The following is a 15,434-nucleotide window of genomic DNA, read 5'->3' on the forward strand; positions in this document are numbered from 1 at the left end:
AATTGTACAAATATAACTTTATTGTTATTTTAAAGGCTCCCATTTACATATCAAGGGTATAAGGGGTAAAAATGCTCTTAGTTTTTAAGCCACCTAAAGGGCCAGAGTTTGCCTCTTAAGCTTAGGCAATAAAGAATACACCTAGATCTGACCTTACCATTAATCAAAGACCACGTGACCCTACCATTATTCAAAGAGCGATTGAAGTGCAACTATTATTTTTATTGGCTCAAGGTGATTAGTGCCACTGGCTCAAGCAGCCAACTTGTTTTGGCTAAACCTTAGTCCAACAACATTTTCTAATTACGATAATTTGTTCTTTCCATTTTTAAACAAGGACAAATTTGCAAAAAATCATAGCACCTAAGGGTGCGTCCTAGTGACCAATGAAATGAGAGAAAATCATAAGATTTTAGGTTTAAATTCAAATGGATATTGAAAAAATTGTTAATCTCTTCCCATTTTGCTTAAATTTTGGTTGGTGAGTTACATGGTACTTGTGTTGGTGAGAGGTATTAGATATCCGGTGAAATTAAACATGTGCAGATCGAATTAAGCTGGCTCTGACAACATTATTAGTTATAACATTATAGTTGTACTGGTGGGAGATAAGAATAACAGTAGAATTAGTTGAGGTGCGTTCAAGGTGGACTAGCCACCACCATCACAATTTTTTTTACATAAATTGATAGAAGTGAAATGGGTATAGTCTTATGTAATTTAGCTTATTATAACATAGCTATTTGTCATTTTTATTAAGTTATCAATATAGTAACATTTATTACAAAAAATTATTTGTAATTTTCTTTATAAGTGACCTAGTTGCATACATTATTTTTACCATCAGTATATGAAATTTAACTCTTAAAAAGTACTACAGAGGGAAGATCATGTGACTTTCAGCTTTAAACACTGAGATGGTACCACTTTCAATCTAATTGTTTGTACTATCTTTTGTTCGTATTTGTGCATGTATTTTTCACGTTTGTGCATGTACTATTTTTTGTTTGCACCTGTACATGTAACAAGAATAGTAATTTTTGTGTAATAAACTTTTATTTGGATGATTTTTAAGTGATAGTAAAAATTAAGAACCTTCGTTTGGATGAGTCGATGAAATATTCCCATTAAATAACTCCAAGTGATCCAAAGTCCAAAGGAGGATAAACAAAATTACCAATAAGCTAATTCTTTGCTCTAAGGGAAACATATTCAGATTGATAATAAAACAAATTGTCCCAAGTTGTATAATGAATTATTTTAATTCTATCAAACTGAAATATTTTTCTTTTTGGTAGTAAACCTGAAACGTTACAGTCAAATTGCAAAATCTCAAATTTTAATTTGCAGCCGGACATACAATTTTTAATTTTTATTTTACTGATTTATTTATTTACACCTATGCAAGTCAAAGATGTAAACTAATCTTTGATCACTATTCTGAAGGCATAATAAAATATGAGGAAACTCTTATTGGCGGGTCAACACCATTTTCTATGAACCAAATTGAGTACGGCACCTAAAATAGAAAACGAAAAAAGTAGACAAGTTGACATTAATCTAATTAGCAGATATTTTAACCCTCCCCTGTGCACTAATCCGAATTTTTGAATTTGATTTATCTTTATGGAAGCCAATTAGCAGAGCTAGCCCGTCAAATAAAATACTGGCATTGAAGGTTGGCCATATTTTTGATAAGCGATTCTCCGTGCCTTTCAAATACTATAATTTTGACTAGGGGTGTACAGAGCAAACTGATAAACCGCACCAAATCGATAAATTGAGTCAAATCGAGAAAAAAATTTGATTAGTGGTTTGGTTTGACTTGGTTTGGTATTGAAAAAAAAAATCCGACCATAATTAGTTTGGTTTGCTTTTAGCTAAAAAAAGTCAAACCGAACCAAACCGACCCGACATTACATGTATTCGATTTTTAAAATATTTTATATAGAAAAATATTTATTTGTAATGTAATTTGTAAATATTTCCTAAATTTTTTCATAGTTTTTTTGTCTTTTATCATATTATTTTAAGCTTGAACTTAGAATTTTGAATGCCAATAAGTTTTATATTCCATGGATGTTAGTAACTCAAATAAAGTCTAAATCAAAACCAACTCAATACTAATGCTAACAAAAGAAATTCAATTCTAACGCTCAGAATGACAGTAATGTTGGATATCTATTCTTTAGTTTTGCATAATTGGTTTAGAGCGTAAAAATACATAGCTTAATTTTTTTTCTCTGTCATGTAATTAGTACTTATTAGCCGTACTTATTTTAGCATAACTTAGTATTTAGATTAAAGTCATTTTCTTTATGGCTTATTAATTAGCAATACTTATTTTAACCGATTTTATTATATTTTTTGTTAAATATTTTAATACGATGTCATCACCCATCTCACATTTTGTGTTATTTTCTTAAGAAACACCTTCGTTATATAGTTGTATCTTACTAAGACTAAAGAAATAGTTGAAGTAAAAGTCATATGTTTTGTATGAAGACTTTTTCGGGAAAAAACCGAATAACTCGAGAAAACCCAAAGTTGAAAAACCCGAATTTTATTGGTTTGGTTTGGTTTATAAATTTAAAAACCCGACGCATTTGGTTTGGTTTGGTATTTGAAAAATCCGAACCAACCCAGTCCATGTACACCCCTAATTTTTACTATGGCCTCGAACATATCGCCTCATTTCTTCCATACCACCTGTCCTTTCTGATTTTGCTTTTCTTTGTAGTTGTAATATTTATTCTCTCCGTTCACTTTTATTTGTCCACTTTTGATAAAAAAAAAAAAATCTCTCCAGAACTAACTCATTTTATTCATCTTCAAGATCATTACATTAAACTTTGAGGGAGTTAACAAAAAATTCGTACTTAACTCCTTGTTCATGACTGAAAGATAGAACAAACCTATCTTTTTACAATCATAGATGATGTGAATGCACAGATGGTTAGCAAAAGAGTATTGTGCAATGGCACAAGGTATCCAACCTATACAAAAGGGATCCTCAACATAGCTAATCCTACTCTGTCCACTATGAATCAGAATGAACGTATGATCGATGGGGTTTGAAAGTGATGTTGTGCTTCTTCTTGTTGGAGATCCTGAAGACTGGAAGACTCCATCTATCCGTGTTAAGTAAACCTTTAACCTCAGCTGGCAATGCTGCAAAGTTCTGATACTCCTTAGTCTCAGAGAAATTGTGACTAAGAGAAGCTAATTTGTCAGCAACCTGATTACTTTCCCTAAAGCAATGGCTTAAGGAGACATTAACTTGTCTCATGGCATAGTTAAGCTCTTGTACTTCTTTAGCAATCCTCCAGGGACCAACATTAACACCATTTACACAGTTCACCAGCAACTTTGAATCACTTTTAGCCTTTATATGAGTAAAACCATTAGCAATGCACCATTTAAGACCATATGAGAGGGCACTAGCTTCAGCCCAGACCAAGGGCAAGAGCAAAGGCAAATATCAAGCAACCAGAGGAGTTCCTAACTGAGCCACCTCCCCCACACATAGACACCCCTACAACTGCCATCAGTATTCAGTTTCACATAATTAATAGGAGCTTTGAACCATATAATAGGAGTGTAAACTTTAAACTGGATGTTACTCCTAACAAGATAGCTATACTATCCCATCTATGCTCAACATTAATTTTCTGAAACATGTGATTAACCAGCTGAGCCATAGAGAAGGATATCAAGTTCAAAGTCCTATTTACATTAGGCTTCACTTTGTCATATTTAGAAGAGCATCTGGCCTTCCAAATTTCCCATGTAGCAATAATAGGCAGGCATCTAGCCAAGAAGGTTTGAACAGGATTTGAGTTGTCAGACTTCCACCAGTTAATCATCACTTGTTTGAAGGGCATGTTAAAACAAGCTATACCAAAAGGACATACCACTGTTCTCCATACGTCACTTGCAAACTTACCAGTGCTAAAAAGAGGATCCACACTTTCAAGAGTTTGAAAATTACAACAAGGACAAGCAGTTTGGATAGGAATTCCCATTTTAGAGACTTTTGCATCAGTAGGTACCCTGTCCCTGAGAGCCCTCCACACTAGAAAACGCATTTTGAAAGGGACAGCTTTCTGCCAATTCATGGTGTTGATCCAATTTTTTTGCCTTTTCTTTCTGAAGAACTGCCTAGCTGAAGCCAATGTGAACACTCCAGTATTCTCAGCAATCCATATTGGTTTATCTTTGCCATTTGAAGTATGCATTTCACCATAATACTCATATTAATTAGTGTGTAGTCTCAATAAACTTGGTAGATGATTTAAAAATGAGTAATTAGTGTTGAGGGTAAAATAAGAAAAAAAGTTAGTCGTTCTCTTGATATGCTAAAGTGGCCTAAGTGGGCAAGTAAAAGTGAAAATATATTTTTAGTATAGCGCACGAGTAAAAGTGAACTGAGGGAGTAAATGACAAGTAAATCTCTTGAACATTGTTAAAGAAGAGTAACAGACCATTCTTATGACTCGTAATCATCTCTAATAGTCATATACCCAGACAGATGTCTGTTTGGTTCTTATAATTTTGTATTATTCAGCACTATAGGTCTATCTATGTTATAAATGATGAATAATTTTTTATGCTAATCTTCTCAAACTAATCTTTTACTAACACGAATCATCTTCAATATTTTTTTTTGAAAAAATTAATGGGTTTATGGTCAATGTTAATTTCCTGTAAGCAACTTGCAGAGGAACTAAGAAGATACATGAGTCGTTCTGCTGAAACTTTGGAGTACAAAGTGCAAAATTTTGGCTCTGCAATTTAGTTTGTGCAGCATTAAAAAAAAAATTATTTCTGTAGTGAAACTTCAAAGTGCATGTAGCATTTGTTTCCAGTAGTTGTTTCTGCAATTTCTGTGTATTTTTATGTCTGCAGAAACCAAATGGCCAATTCTGTACACAATAACTTAGGCAAACCAATTATTGGTTAACAAAAACTTTTGGGAAATAGTGAGGTGCATCACGGACTAGTATTCCACTAGAATGGTACTTTGCTACTTTTAGAACATAGTTTTTGCATATTTGCTTCTGAAAATTTTCTTTTAGTCCCTTATGAACCACACAGTTCCTGCAATGATTACTATAACTACCGTTGTTCTGTTTATGTGATAGTAATATCTACTATGATCAAACCGAGTAGTAGTTTTGAATACTCTAAGAGTATAACCGAACCCGGTAGACGAAGCATTTTGTGTTTGTGTAGGTTTTCGGGTAAGGCCGAACCTCAAAAGAGTGTGCGGTAGGCAGCCTACTTTGAAGAAAATATCAATGAACGAAATTTTTATTGTTGTTCTGAGGCTCCCCCTAAGTACTCAATAGTATAGGGGCAAATTTGGTCTTGGTTTTAGGCCACTAAAGGGCCAGAATTTGGCTATTAATTAAGCTTAGGCAATAAAGATGACAGATAGATTTGACCTTAGCATTAATCAAAGAGCACATGACCCTACCATTAATCAAAGCGCAATGCTGCCTCCCTTTTTGGCTTTTAAGGTGATCAGTGCCACTTGCTCAAGCAGCCAACTTGTTTTTGATTGCTTTTTAGTCCAACAACATTTTTTTACGATAATTTGTTCTTTCCATTTTAAACAAGGACAAATCTATATTAAAAGAATGATAACACTCTGAGGATATGATCTAGTGTTTAATGAAACGGGAGAAAATTATAAAGTTTCAAGTTCAAAATTCAGTGGAAATGAAAAAGTATTAATTCCTTTTCATTTATCTAAATCTTGATGGGCAGAGTTTTATGATGCCTGTGCTAGGTCGAGGGAGGTAGCCATCTTCATTAAAAAATTATACCTTTCCTAGTGAAAGGGAGGTAGCAACTACACGATAAAATTAATCAAGATGGGTTTAAGGTGGATCAAACAACAACGCCAATTTTTTTTGCATAAAATAATAGAAGTCAAAAAATGGATCTAAGTCTTTTGTATTGATAGTGTAAAAACTTTTACACTTTAATTTGATTTATTACAACAGGATTATATGTCATTTTTATTAGTTTATCAATTTATTACCGCAAAAATTTATTTGTAATTTTTTTAAATAAGTGATTAGTTATAAAAATATATTTTTTCTCCATCAGTACATAAACTTAAAACTCTTAAAAGTACGGGAAAAATCATGTTGTGACTTTCAGCTTCAAACACAGATCAATAGTACATCTTTCAATCATGTTGGTGGCAGCAAGGGTGTGGATACTGCTTGTTGGTTTTTATCTTTTGTTGGTATTTGTGCATGTATTTTTCACGTTTGTTGCGTGTACTAAGGTCTAGGTACCCGTTTGGTCATGAGAACTGTTTACTTTTTTTTTTTTTTCACTTTATTTGAAAACGTTTTGACAATAAAAATTTCAAATACATTTGAAATTATATAGAAATTTGGAGAACACCTAAAACTCTATTTTCACTTTTTTTCACTTTTAGTACATCCAAACGATCAGATATTCTTTGCAAAAATAATAATCAAACGCAACTCCAACTTAAAAATTCCAAATAAAGTGAAAAATATTTGATTTTCATGGTCAAACGCATACTAATTTTTTTGTTTGCAATTGTACATGTGAAAAGAATAGTAATATTTGAATAATAAGTGACAGAACTATTTTTTTTTTTTTACAGTAAATCTTCATTTAAATGATCATCGATGAAATTTTGGCTTAGTGGTCAATGAAGTGGGTTGAGCACTATGAAATCTCAAGTTCAAATCCAAGCAGAGACAAGACACTAGTAGGTGATTTCTTCCCATCTGTTCTAGCCTTGGTAGACAAAGTTACGTGCTACCTGCTGCTGGTGGGATGTGAACCTATGGAATTAGTCGAGGTACGGGCAAGCTGGCCCAGACACCACGGTTATTAAAGAAAAAAAAAAAAAAACTTGATAATGATAATTTATTCTAATTTCTTCCCTTTTATGTGTCAAAAAGTTCGATATCATGGATTTTAAAAAATTATTCCTTGTTTACTAAACTCTAAAAGTGATCCAAAGTTCAAAGGAGGATAAAGGAAAATACCAGTAAGTTAATTCTTTGCTATAAAGGAAACATATGAAGATTGATTATACAATGAAGTGCTAGAAAGAGAATAATGAATTACTTATTTTAGTTCTATTTACCTGAAACATTTTTTTTGGTAGTAAACCTGAAATGTCATTACTGTTAAACTGTGAAATCAAAAAATTTAATTTAGAGTGGGACATAATTTTTAAAATTTTCCTTACTGATTTATTTATGTCACCTAAGAAAGTCATGATATAAACTAATCATTTTTTTTTTTTGCACATTCTAATAAACAAATTCTACAAAATATAGTTAACATGATACATGGAAACAGTTCCCAATATTGAAGTAGAGACGTTTGAGAAATTAGATAAATTACTATTGGGTTATCGGTTCACCCGTTAAAAAAATAAACGAAACCAAGAATCGAAAATAACCCAACAATTTGGGACAGTGAACCGATACCCCAATAGTTAAACAAATAACCCGAACCATTAACCCAATAACCAATTATCGATTTGGGTTATTGATTTTACCATTAATGCACATCTTAACATATACTACACACACACATATCTCAACACATATATATATATATACACACACACCCCTAAAGGTTAAACCCATCAAATTAAAATCCTAGCTACGCCTTAGTCCTTCGTGTGCCTCGCGACATTTTTTTAAGCGCCTCACCTAGGTGCAAAATTAACCAACATTGTGGTTACAAGTCCGTGTGCCTCATGGCGTCTCTTAAGCGGCTCACCTATGGGCGAAGATAACACTGTGGTTACAGGTCAACCCAACACTGCGATTGCAGTTCAAACCCTATATTGGGATTAATTTTTTTTTTTAATATATACACATAATTTATTCAGAATCCAAAAAGCAAAAATATTACAATTCAAAACCCATAAACAACAAAAATTGGCTCCGCAAAGAAAAGAAATTTATGTCAGGGAGATTAAGCTATAGAATTTGAAAACACCAAGAAAAGAAACAACTTACTTCAAGTATAATTTCAAGTGTTGGCTTCATAAAATTAAAACGTTTTTTAAAACCAAAAACACCACAACACAAAAGGTTGCCATGGCCCAAAAATATTAGAAGAGGATAAAAACTAATCATTAATCCTTTTTCTGAGGGCATAATAAAATATGAGGAAATTCTTAGTGGCGGGTCAACACCATTTTCTGTGAACACATTGAGTACTGCACCTAAAAAGGACAAAAAATAAAAGGAGTAGACAAGTCGACATTAATTTAATTTTTAGGCAAAAGCTTAGTCATAGGGTTGGGCACATTGAAATTCATTTAACATTTTTTCTCATTTCCTAATAAGTACTTCTATCTGAAGTTAGTGTTATTAGAGCCAAGATTTTTATCGAAGGAATCCAAAATATAAAGAAATAAATACGAAACAATCAAGAGAATTCAACGTTTACTCTCTATATATAATATAAAATAATTTTTTGGCCTTACATATACAGTGTAATATTTTACAAACAACATATCCAATGAAATCTCACAATATGAGGTCTGGGAATACAGTGTAATATTTTAATGAAGGAAATTCTAATGAGCCGAACCTGTGTGCCCTAGCTCTACCCATACTTGGAATTGCTTTCTTGACTTGTTTGGTTAAACAAATAGTCTAGTTACAAATTAATACTACAATCATAACGTTTTAGTAGGTGGACATTTAACTCTTTTTAAGGACCGCTAAAATATACTTTCATTTCTAACCAGATATCTCAAGTTAGAGCTCAGATGATACAGTTATCTTTGGTGTAGAGCGCTTAACCCTCAAAAAGAGATTTTTTCGAAGCAAATTAGAATTAATCAATCTTAAGATCGGTACCAAATACCAAATAAATTAAAATCTTAAGGACCACCAAATTAAGATTGTGATGGTAAGTATCTCCACATCTTTATTCAAAAATCTATAGTTCGATTCCAAAATGGGATTGTCGGCCTCGAATCAAAATTAATTAGGCTTCAAAACGAATATTAAATATTGGATAGAAAAATAATAATTTCTTAAAGACCACCAAATTAAAATATTTATAAGAGGTAAGTAGCATTTTGAATCCACCCAAATATAATGGATTTATTTTAGTGAAAATTACGCTGGGAGAAAATATTTACGTCACGTAACCCATATTTTGAGTTTGTTATCTGGTTTAGTCAATATTTGTGTATAATGCTTCCCTTGATATAATGTTGTAAAGTACATCGTATATTGGATTACGCGGCGTATTATTCTATGTTGACCTTTATATTTTTGAAAATTCCCATAATTTTTTAATCATTTAGGGGTCGTTTGGTACATGGTATAAATTGAGATATCCCAGCACTAATTTTGTAGCATGTTTGGTAGAAGGTATAAATTTATATCTCTACCAAACAAAATGCAAATTGAAGCACAATCTTAAGTATGGGATATCCACCTTACCCCATTAACCTTGAAATTATTTTATCTCATCTCACAGATAAGATAAATTAGTCCCGAAAATTATAATTCCGGAATAATTTAATCCGTGTACCAAACCACCCCTGGTGGTAGGTTTTTAGGGTATCTATTTTTTCCCATTGCACTATATATATAGGATGCCAACTTTGCCTAACGCTCGCCGGTTTTCAACAAATCCCATAAGTCCATAACTCTTCTTTTATCTCTCTATAAAATCAGGACCCTCGAGAACTCCGCTTAGTTCCTTGTTCTTGATTTTCATAGCTAAAACCCCACTTCTTCTATTGGTAAATATTCTCATCTTTCTTTTACCTTTTTTGTAAGATTCTTGATTTTTTTGTTATGAGAATGAGAATGAGATTCTGCTTATTTTGTTCCATGTGCATGTTGTTGTTGTTGGTTGTTGAGATCTCTTTTTTATTTATTTTTATTTTTATGTGGTATCTAATTAAAGATTGAATCTTTAAGAAAACTTCATTCTACACTAGCTAAACCACACTTGGTCTATTGGTAATAATTCTTAATCTTTCTTTTACCCTTTTAAAAGATTCTTGAGAATATGCTTGTTAGATTCATGTGCATGTTGTGTTCTCCCCCCATGTGTTTTGAGTCTTTTATGTGTTGTGTTTTCCTGTTTTTGTTATTGGTTGTTGAGATCTCTTTCCTTGGTCCATGATTTGGTGCAATTCTTTGGTCTCTGATTAAAGATTTAATCTTTTAGGAAAGCTGTGTTTTGGGTGTTTAAATTTTTTTGGATATTTTTAGTTTTTTTTTTTTTTTTTTTTTGGCTACTTGTGAGCTTGAATTCAAGTTCAAAAAGCATAAAATGCAAATAATGACCTTTTGAACCTCTTTTTGCTGTGAGAATCTACTTGTTTGGTTTGTTTCATGTTGTTTTCTCCTATGTCTTTGAGTTTTATGAATTGGTTTTTTTCCTTTTTTTTTTCTTTCTTTCTGTTATTGGTTGTTCAGATATCTTTTTTGATCCATTTCTGGTGAAATTCTCTGGTATCTAGTTCAAAATTGAATCTTTGAGTAAATCTGGACTTTGGGTATTTGAAATATTTTGAATGATTTTTTTCCCCCTTAACATGCAGTTGGAAAATGACCTTTGAAACTCTTTTTGTTGTGAGATGGACTTGTTTGGTTCATGTGCATGTTGTTTTCTACCTTGTGTTTGAGTTTTAAGAATTGGGGTTTTCCTGTTTTTGTTATTAGTTGTTGAGATCTGTTTTTTATCCATCATTTGGTGAAATTCTGTTGTATCTAATTAAAGTGTGAGTCTTTAAGAAAATTTGGATTTTGGGTATTTGAACTTTTGAATTCAAGGTAAAAAAGCATAATTTGTGACATATAGATGGAAAATGAACTACTTTTTGTTGTGAGAATCTACTTGTTTGGTTCATTTCATGTTGTTTTCTCCTTGTGTTTGAGTTTTATAAATTGTTTTTTTTTTTTTTGGCTATTGGTTGTTGAGATCTCAAGAAGTGTCTGATTAAAGAGTGAATCTTTAATAAAAGCTGGATTTTGGGTGTTTGAATACTTTGTATTTTATTGTTTCTTATTTTCTTGTGAGCTTAATGACATGCAGATGGAAAATGACCTTTGGATTTCTCCTTTTGTTGTATAATGTTTGTTGCTTTGCATAGTGATGTAAATATTAATGAAAGATATTGTTTTTGTGCTGTTTCACTTTCTGAGATAGTTGTATGTGTACTGCAACTATGGATTTGTATTGAGTTCCCTTTTGGTGATTAATAAGTTTGATTAGTTACTTTTAAAAAATAAAATAAAAATAAAAAGAAAGGAGTTTTTTTTTTTTTTGTCTTTATTGCAATTCTCTGTTTTGTATTCTCTCTTTTCTCTTTTTGGGTTGATTTTTTTTTTTTTTTTTGTGCAAAGTATGAATGCCGAAACACTTTGGTGAAAACTGACGAATTATGTGAAATGGACTATGGCTTTGAGTCATTTAGTGTGGATTATATAATATAAAAGCTAATAAAAAAAGCTTAGCTCTATGCTTACATATTACAGATTTGGACTGGTAACATGAAAAATTGGACTATTATAGTAGCGTTTGCGAATTGGGATGCCCTCTTAATGTAACTTGATTTATGTTCTTGAGTCAAGTCCTAAAATAAGACTTGTAACATGAAAATTGGACTTTATAGGTGCTTATCCTTTTATTTTTTGGGATAATTCATAGTGTAATTAGATAATAGCTTTCTGATACATAGGAATTTATATTAGTCTAATTTTGAGTAAATGCAATTCTTTAAAACTTGATGAATTTAGCCAGAAGTTGGGAACAGCTAGAAGAAGAATTGAACAAGCCTTTGTTGAATTCCCTGAAATAGGAAGCCTTTATACCATGCGACTAGATTTTATTTTCACGACATGGAGCTTTGAGTGAAGAACAGGAAGCCACTCGCTTGCTTCTTCTCATAATGCTCCAGATATTCAAAGCTTTGTTGTCTAAGAAATGGACTTATAAGTATCTCATTTCTTTCTCATCTACCCACAGGGCATATATCATCAACATGTGAAATTAATGCTTATTCCTTTGTGTGTAATGTGCATCGTAACCCTTCCATTCATAGCCATTAGCCTTGACATTGTAAAAGGGAACAAGGATTAACACTTTCTTAGTGGAGAATCATAGATTTTACAATTCCACTAGATTTTATCTTCAAAAACGTGGAGCTTCGAGTGAAGAACAGGAAGCCAATCGCTTGCATCTTCTCATAATGCTCCAGATATTCAAAGCCTAGTGTTTTAAGAAATGGACTTTCAGATTTTCATTTCTTTTTCATCTACCACATGGCATAAATCATCAAAATGTCAAATTAATTCTTCTTCATATTTGTGTTATGTGCATCTTAATCCTTCCATTCATATCCATTAATAGAACTTAATTGGAGAATCATAGATTACTATGCCACTAGATTTTGTCTTCACTACATGGAGCTTCGAGTGAAGAGCACGAAGCCACTCGCTTGCTTCTTCTCATAATGCTCCAAATATTCAAAGCCTAATCTTTTAAGAAATGGACTATCAGATTTTCATTTCTTTCAGATATCGTCGAAATGTCAAATTAATTCCCTACCCTGTTGGGCTTGTCATCAACAGTTTTATGTAGGTATGGGTTAATGCATAGCTTTAAGTACCGATGTCTGTATGCATGTCTTTAAGTATGATAATTTACTCACTGATATGTTGGAAAAGAATTTTGATAAATCAGAACACTTGAATTTACCCACTGCCCCTTAAGTTTGGGTTCTGTCAACAAAGGTAGGGGTAAGGTCTGCGTACACTGGGTATGTTGTTGTTGTTGTCAACAAACAAACGGCACTTTGATTCCGTTTACTCTTGCTTGGTATTTCGAACTCTGAAGCTTCATATTACTCGTGTATTTCATGATAGTTTTTAAATTTGATCAGGTAAAACATGTCGACCGTGAGACTTCCTTCTGCTTGCCTGTTCAAAGCCACACCTCAGGCCCAAACAAAGAGTACATTCGTTAAAATCCCATCTTCCCTGGGATCAGTAAGGAGCATCTCTAAATCCTTCGGCTTGAAAGCTGAATCTGGATTTAGAGTATCGGCAAATGTGTACAAGGTCAAATTGGTTTGTCCGGATGGCACGGAACACGAGTTTGAAGCACCTTCTGATACTTACATCCTCGATGCAGCTGAGAATGCTGGAGTCGAACTCCCTTATTCTTGTAGGGCTGGTGCTTGCTCGACTTGTGCTGGGAAGATAAAATCGGGCACTGTTGATCAATCGGATGGTTCTTTTCTGGATGACAACCAAATGGGAGAGGGATATTTGCTCACTTGTGTTTCGTATCCGACCTCTGATTGTGTGATCCACACTCACAAGGAGGAGGATCTTTACTAGATAATCAAGTTTGTAAGTTATGATGATGATCGTGGTGCTGAGGTAAAGCAGCTAGAAATTTGCTTCTTTTTCCCCCTCTATTATTGGAACTAAGGTTCAATCAAGGACATCTTTTGTTTCATAAAATGCTTATGTAATGGCAGCCTTTCTTATATATGAATGCCTAGTGGTTTTATATTTTGCCCAAATCCTTGATGTTTCATTTACTTCTGTTGCTTTCAACCATGCATGGGATAAGGGACTCAATTCTTCCACATCTGTTTGTGCTAATTTGCTTTTAAGTTTGTGAGTTTAAAGAAGTTAGTGAAGCTGGGGTGGGCTAGGAGGTAGCATGTATTCGGCATATAGTTGAGGTGCACGTAATCTGGCCTGGGTACCATCATTATCATAAAAGAAAAAGAAAAATAAGCGGCAAACACAGTTTTGCTTCTCATTAGATCAAGTTAATAGTTACATGGAGATTGCTTAATCATAAACTTGTTAGTTGGTATAAGAAGACTTTGTTTTTGGACTAAATGATATGATACAAAATAATAATTTCGCTACGTGAAAAGGATAGGCAACAGAGTACAAATTGTATTAACTCTACAGCTTCACAAGAAGCCATGTTAACTCCCTATTATTAAGTAAGTCCTGCACGATTTGGCCTTCAAATGGGCTGGTCTTTACTTCTGCTCTTCAAATGAGCTGGTCTTTACTTTTGCTCTTCAAATGCGCTGGTTCTAATTTTTGTCATTTAGCAGTCGTACTTATACGTAGTGGGCATAAGTTCTTTAGTCAATATAGGGCATAACTTGTGGGATATTATGATTTGAAAATATAAATTTATGTCTTGCTAAAAGATTTTTGTGAGGAGCAAAAATTAAAGATCAGCACAGAATAGGGACATAAGTGCCAATGACCTACTTTACAATATTATGTTGGGCAATTGGCGCGAATGCCCCTCTTTTGGGCTGGTCTTTAGATTTTGCCCCTCAAAATGGTGGTCTTTAATTATTGCCCTTCCGAGCAACATAGTAAGAAAGACATTATTACCTTTTAACCGATTACATATAAAAACAAATATCGTTATTCTCAAATCCTTGCTTCTTTCATATCGTTAACCCGTGCCAACTTCGTTCCCAATTTTTCACATTATTCAAATCGTTGTTCCAAGCGTGATTCTCAATTGATTTTTCTTGCTACAACATCCGTGAAAAGGTACAAATCTTAATTCAACTCAATTTAACGATTTTATTGAGTTTAGATTGTTAATATTTGAAAAAAATCATCTTCTACGACACTCCGATTATTAAGAAACAGATGACATACGACTCGGATTGAAAATTGCAAGATGATAAAATTAATCAACAAAAATAGAATTGATTGGATTTGTTGCTTTGTTCGATTTTAATTACTTTATACCTTAATTAAATTAGTATACAATGCTTATTTACTTGAAATTGTAATAATAATAAATTCAATTTAAATCGAGGTAATGCTTATCGATTTAAACTTGAATTAAGGCAAAGCATGTACAGGAGGCAAAAGGTCAATTTACAAAAGCGTAAGTATCAGATTACAATACCGGCAACTTTCCGAACCAATTTCATAACAAGTATGCCGGAGAAGGCAAAATTTCGGTTTATATAGAAGTATAAATTAGTCCGATTCGTCAATCCTCTAATTGCAATAACTTATGTGTGCATTTGATTTAAATTGGATGAAGGTAGAGGAGGTTTTCAATTTTTTTATTTTTTAAACCAAAAGCAGCTTATTGCATTATCATCAAGAAAACAAAAAGTGCTCATGCCGGAGGAGGCAAAAGTTCAATTTACAAAAGAGTATAGTATGTCGTTATCGGCAATGTTATGAACCAATTTCATAACAAGTATGCGGAGAAGGCAAAATTTCTCGTTTATATAGAAGTATAAATTAGTCCAACAGATCAATCCTCTAATTGCAATAACGTCACAGCATTTGATTTAAATTGGATGAAGGTAGAGGAGGTTTTCAATTTTTTTATTTTTTTAAACTAAAACGATTGTTATTGCATTA

At 32.8% G+C, this 15,434-nt stretch overlaps 3 protein-coding genes and 1 non-coding gene across 4 annotated transcripts in view; 2 read left to right on the forward strand and 2 right to left on the reverse strand.

Moving 5' to 3' along the window:
* The first annotated feature begins 1,643 nt into the window (after positions 1–1,643).
* Positions 1,644–1,764, forward strand: LOC132065863 (small nucleolar RNA snoR86). Its single transcript, XR_009416832.1, has one exon. It is a non-coding gene; the product is annotated as a small nucleolar RNA snoR86 (small nucleolar RNA).
* Positions 1,765–3,040: 1,276 nt separating this feature from the next.
* Positions 3,041–4,238, reverse strand: LOC132062277 (uncharacterized). The gene is made up of 3 exons (XM_059454877.1): positions 3,644–4,238; positions 3,491–3,541; positions 3,041–3,444 (listed from the first exon to the last, which is right to left on the reverse strand). The coding sequence occupies exons 1-3, from the start codon at positions 4,236–4,238 to the stop codon at positions 3,041–3,043; spliced, it is 1,050 nt and encodes a 349-aa protein (XP_059310860.1).
* Positions 4,239–9,630: 5,392 nt separating this feature from the next.
* On the forward strand, positions 9,631–13,585 carry LOC132065475 (ferredoxin, root R-B1-like). Its single transcript, XM_059458890.1, has 2 exons — positions 9,631–9,784; positions 12,938–13,585. The coding sequence occupies exon 2, from the start codon at positions 12,945–12,947 to the stop codon at positions 13,395–13,397; it is 453 nt and encodes a 150-aa protein (XP_059314873.1). The 5' UTR covers positions 9,631–9,784; positions 12,938–12,944; the 3' UTR covers positions 13,398–13,585.
* The window catches only part of LOC132065477 (uncharacterized), a 95,133-nt gene continuing 91,649 nt past the window's right edge, over positions 11,951–15,434 (reverse strand). Inside the window, exon 2 of the mRNA XM_059458892.1 lies at positions 11,951–11,963. The gene's annotated coding sequence lies outside the window, so the exon portion shown is untranslated. The remainder of the gene's footprint in view (positions 11,964–15,434) is intronic.

The sequence above is a fragment of the Lycium ferocissimum genome, chromosome 7 (genome assembly GCF_029784015.1).
Source record: "Lycium ferocissimum isolate CSIRO_LF1 chromosome 7, AGI_CSIRO_Lferr_CH_V1, whole genome shotgun sequence".
Taxonomy (NCBI): Eukaryota; Viridiplantae; Streptophyta; class Magnoliopsida; order Solanales; family Solanaceae; genus Lycium; species Lycium ferocissimum.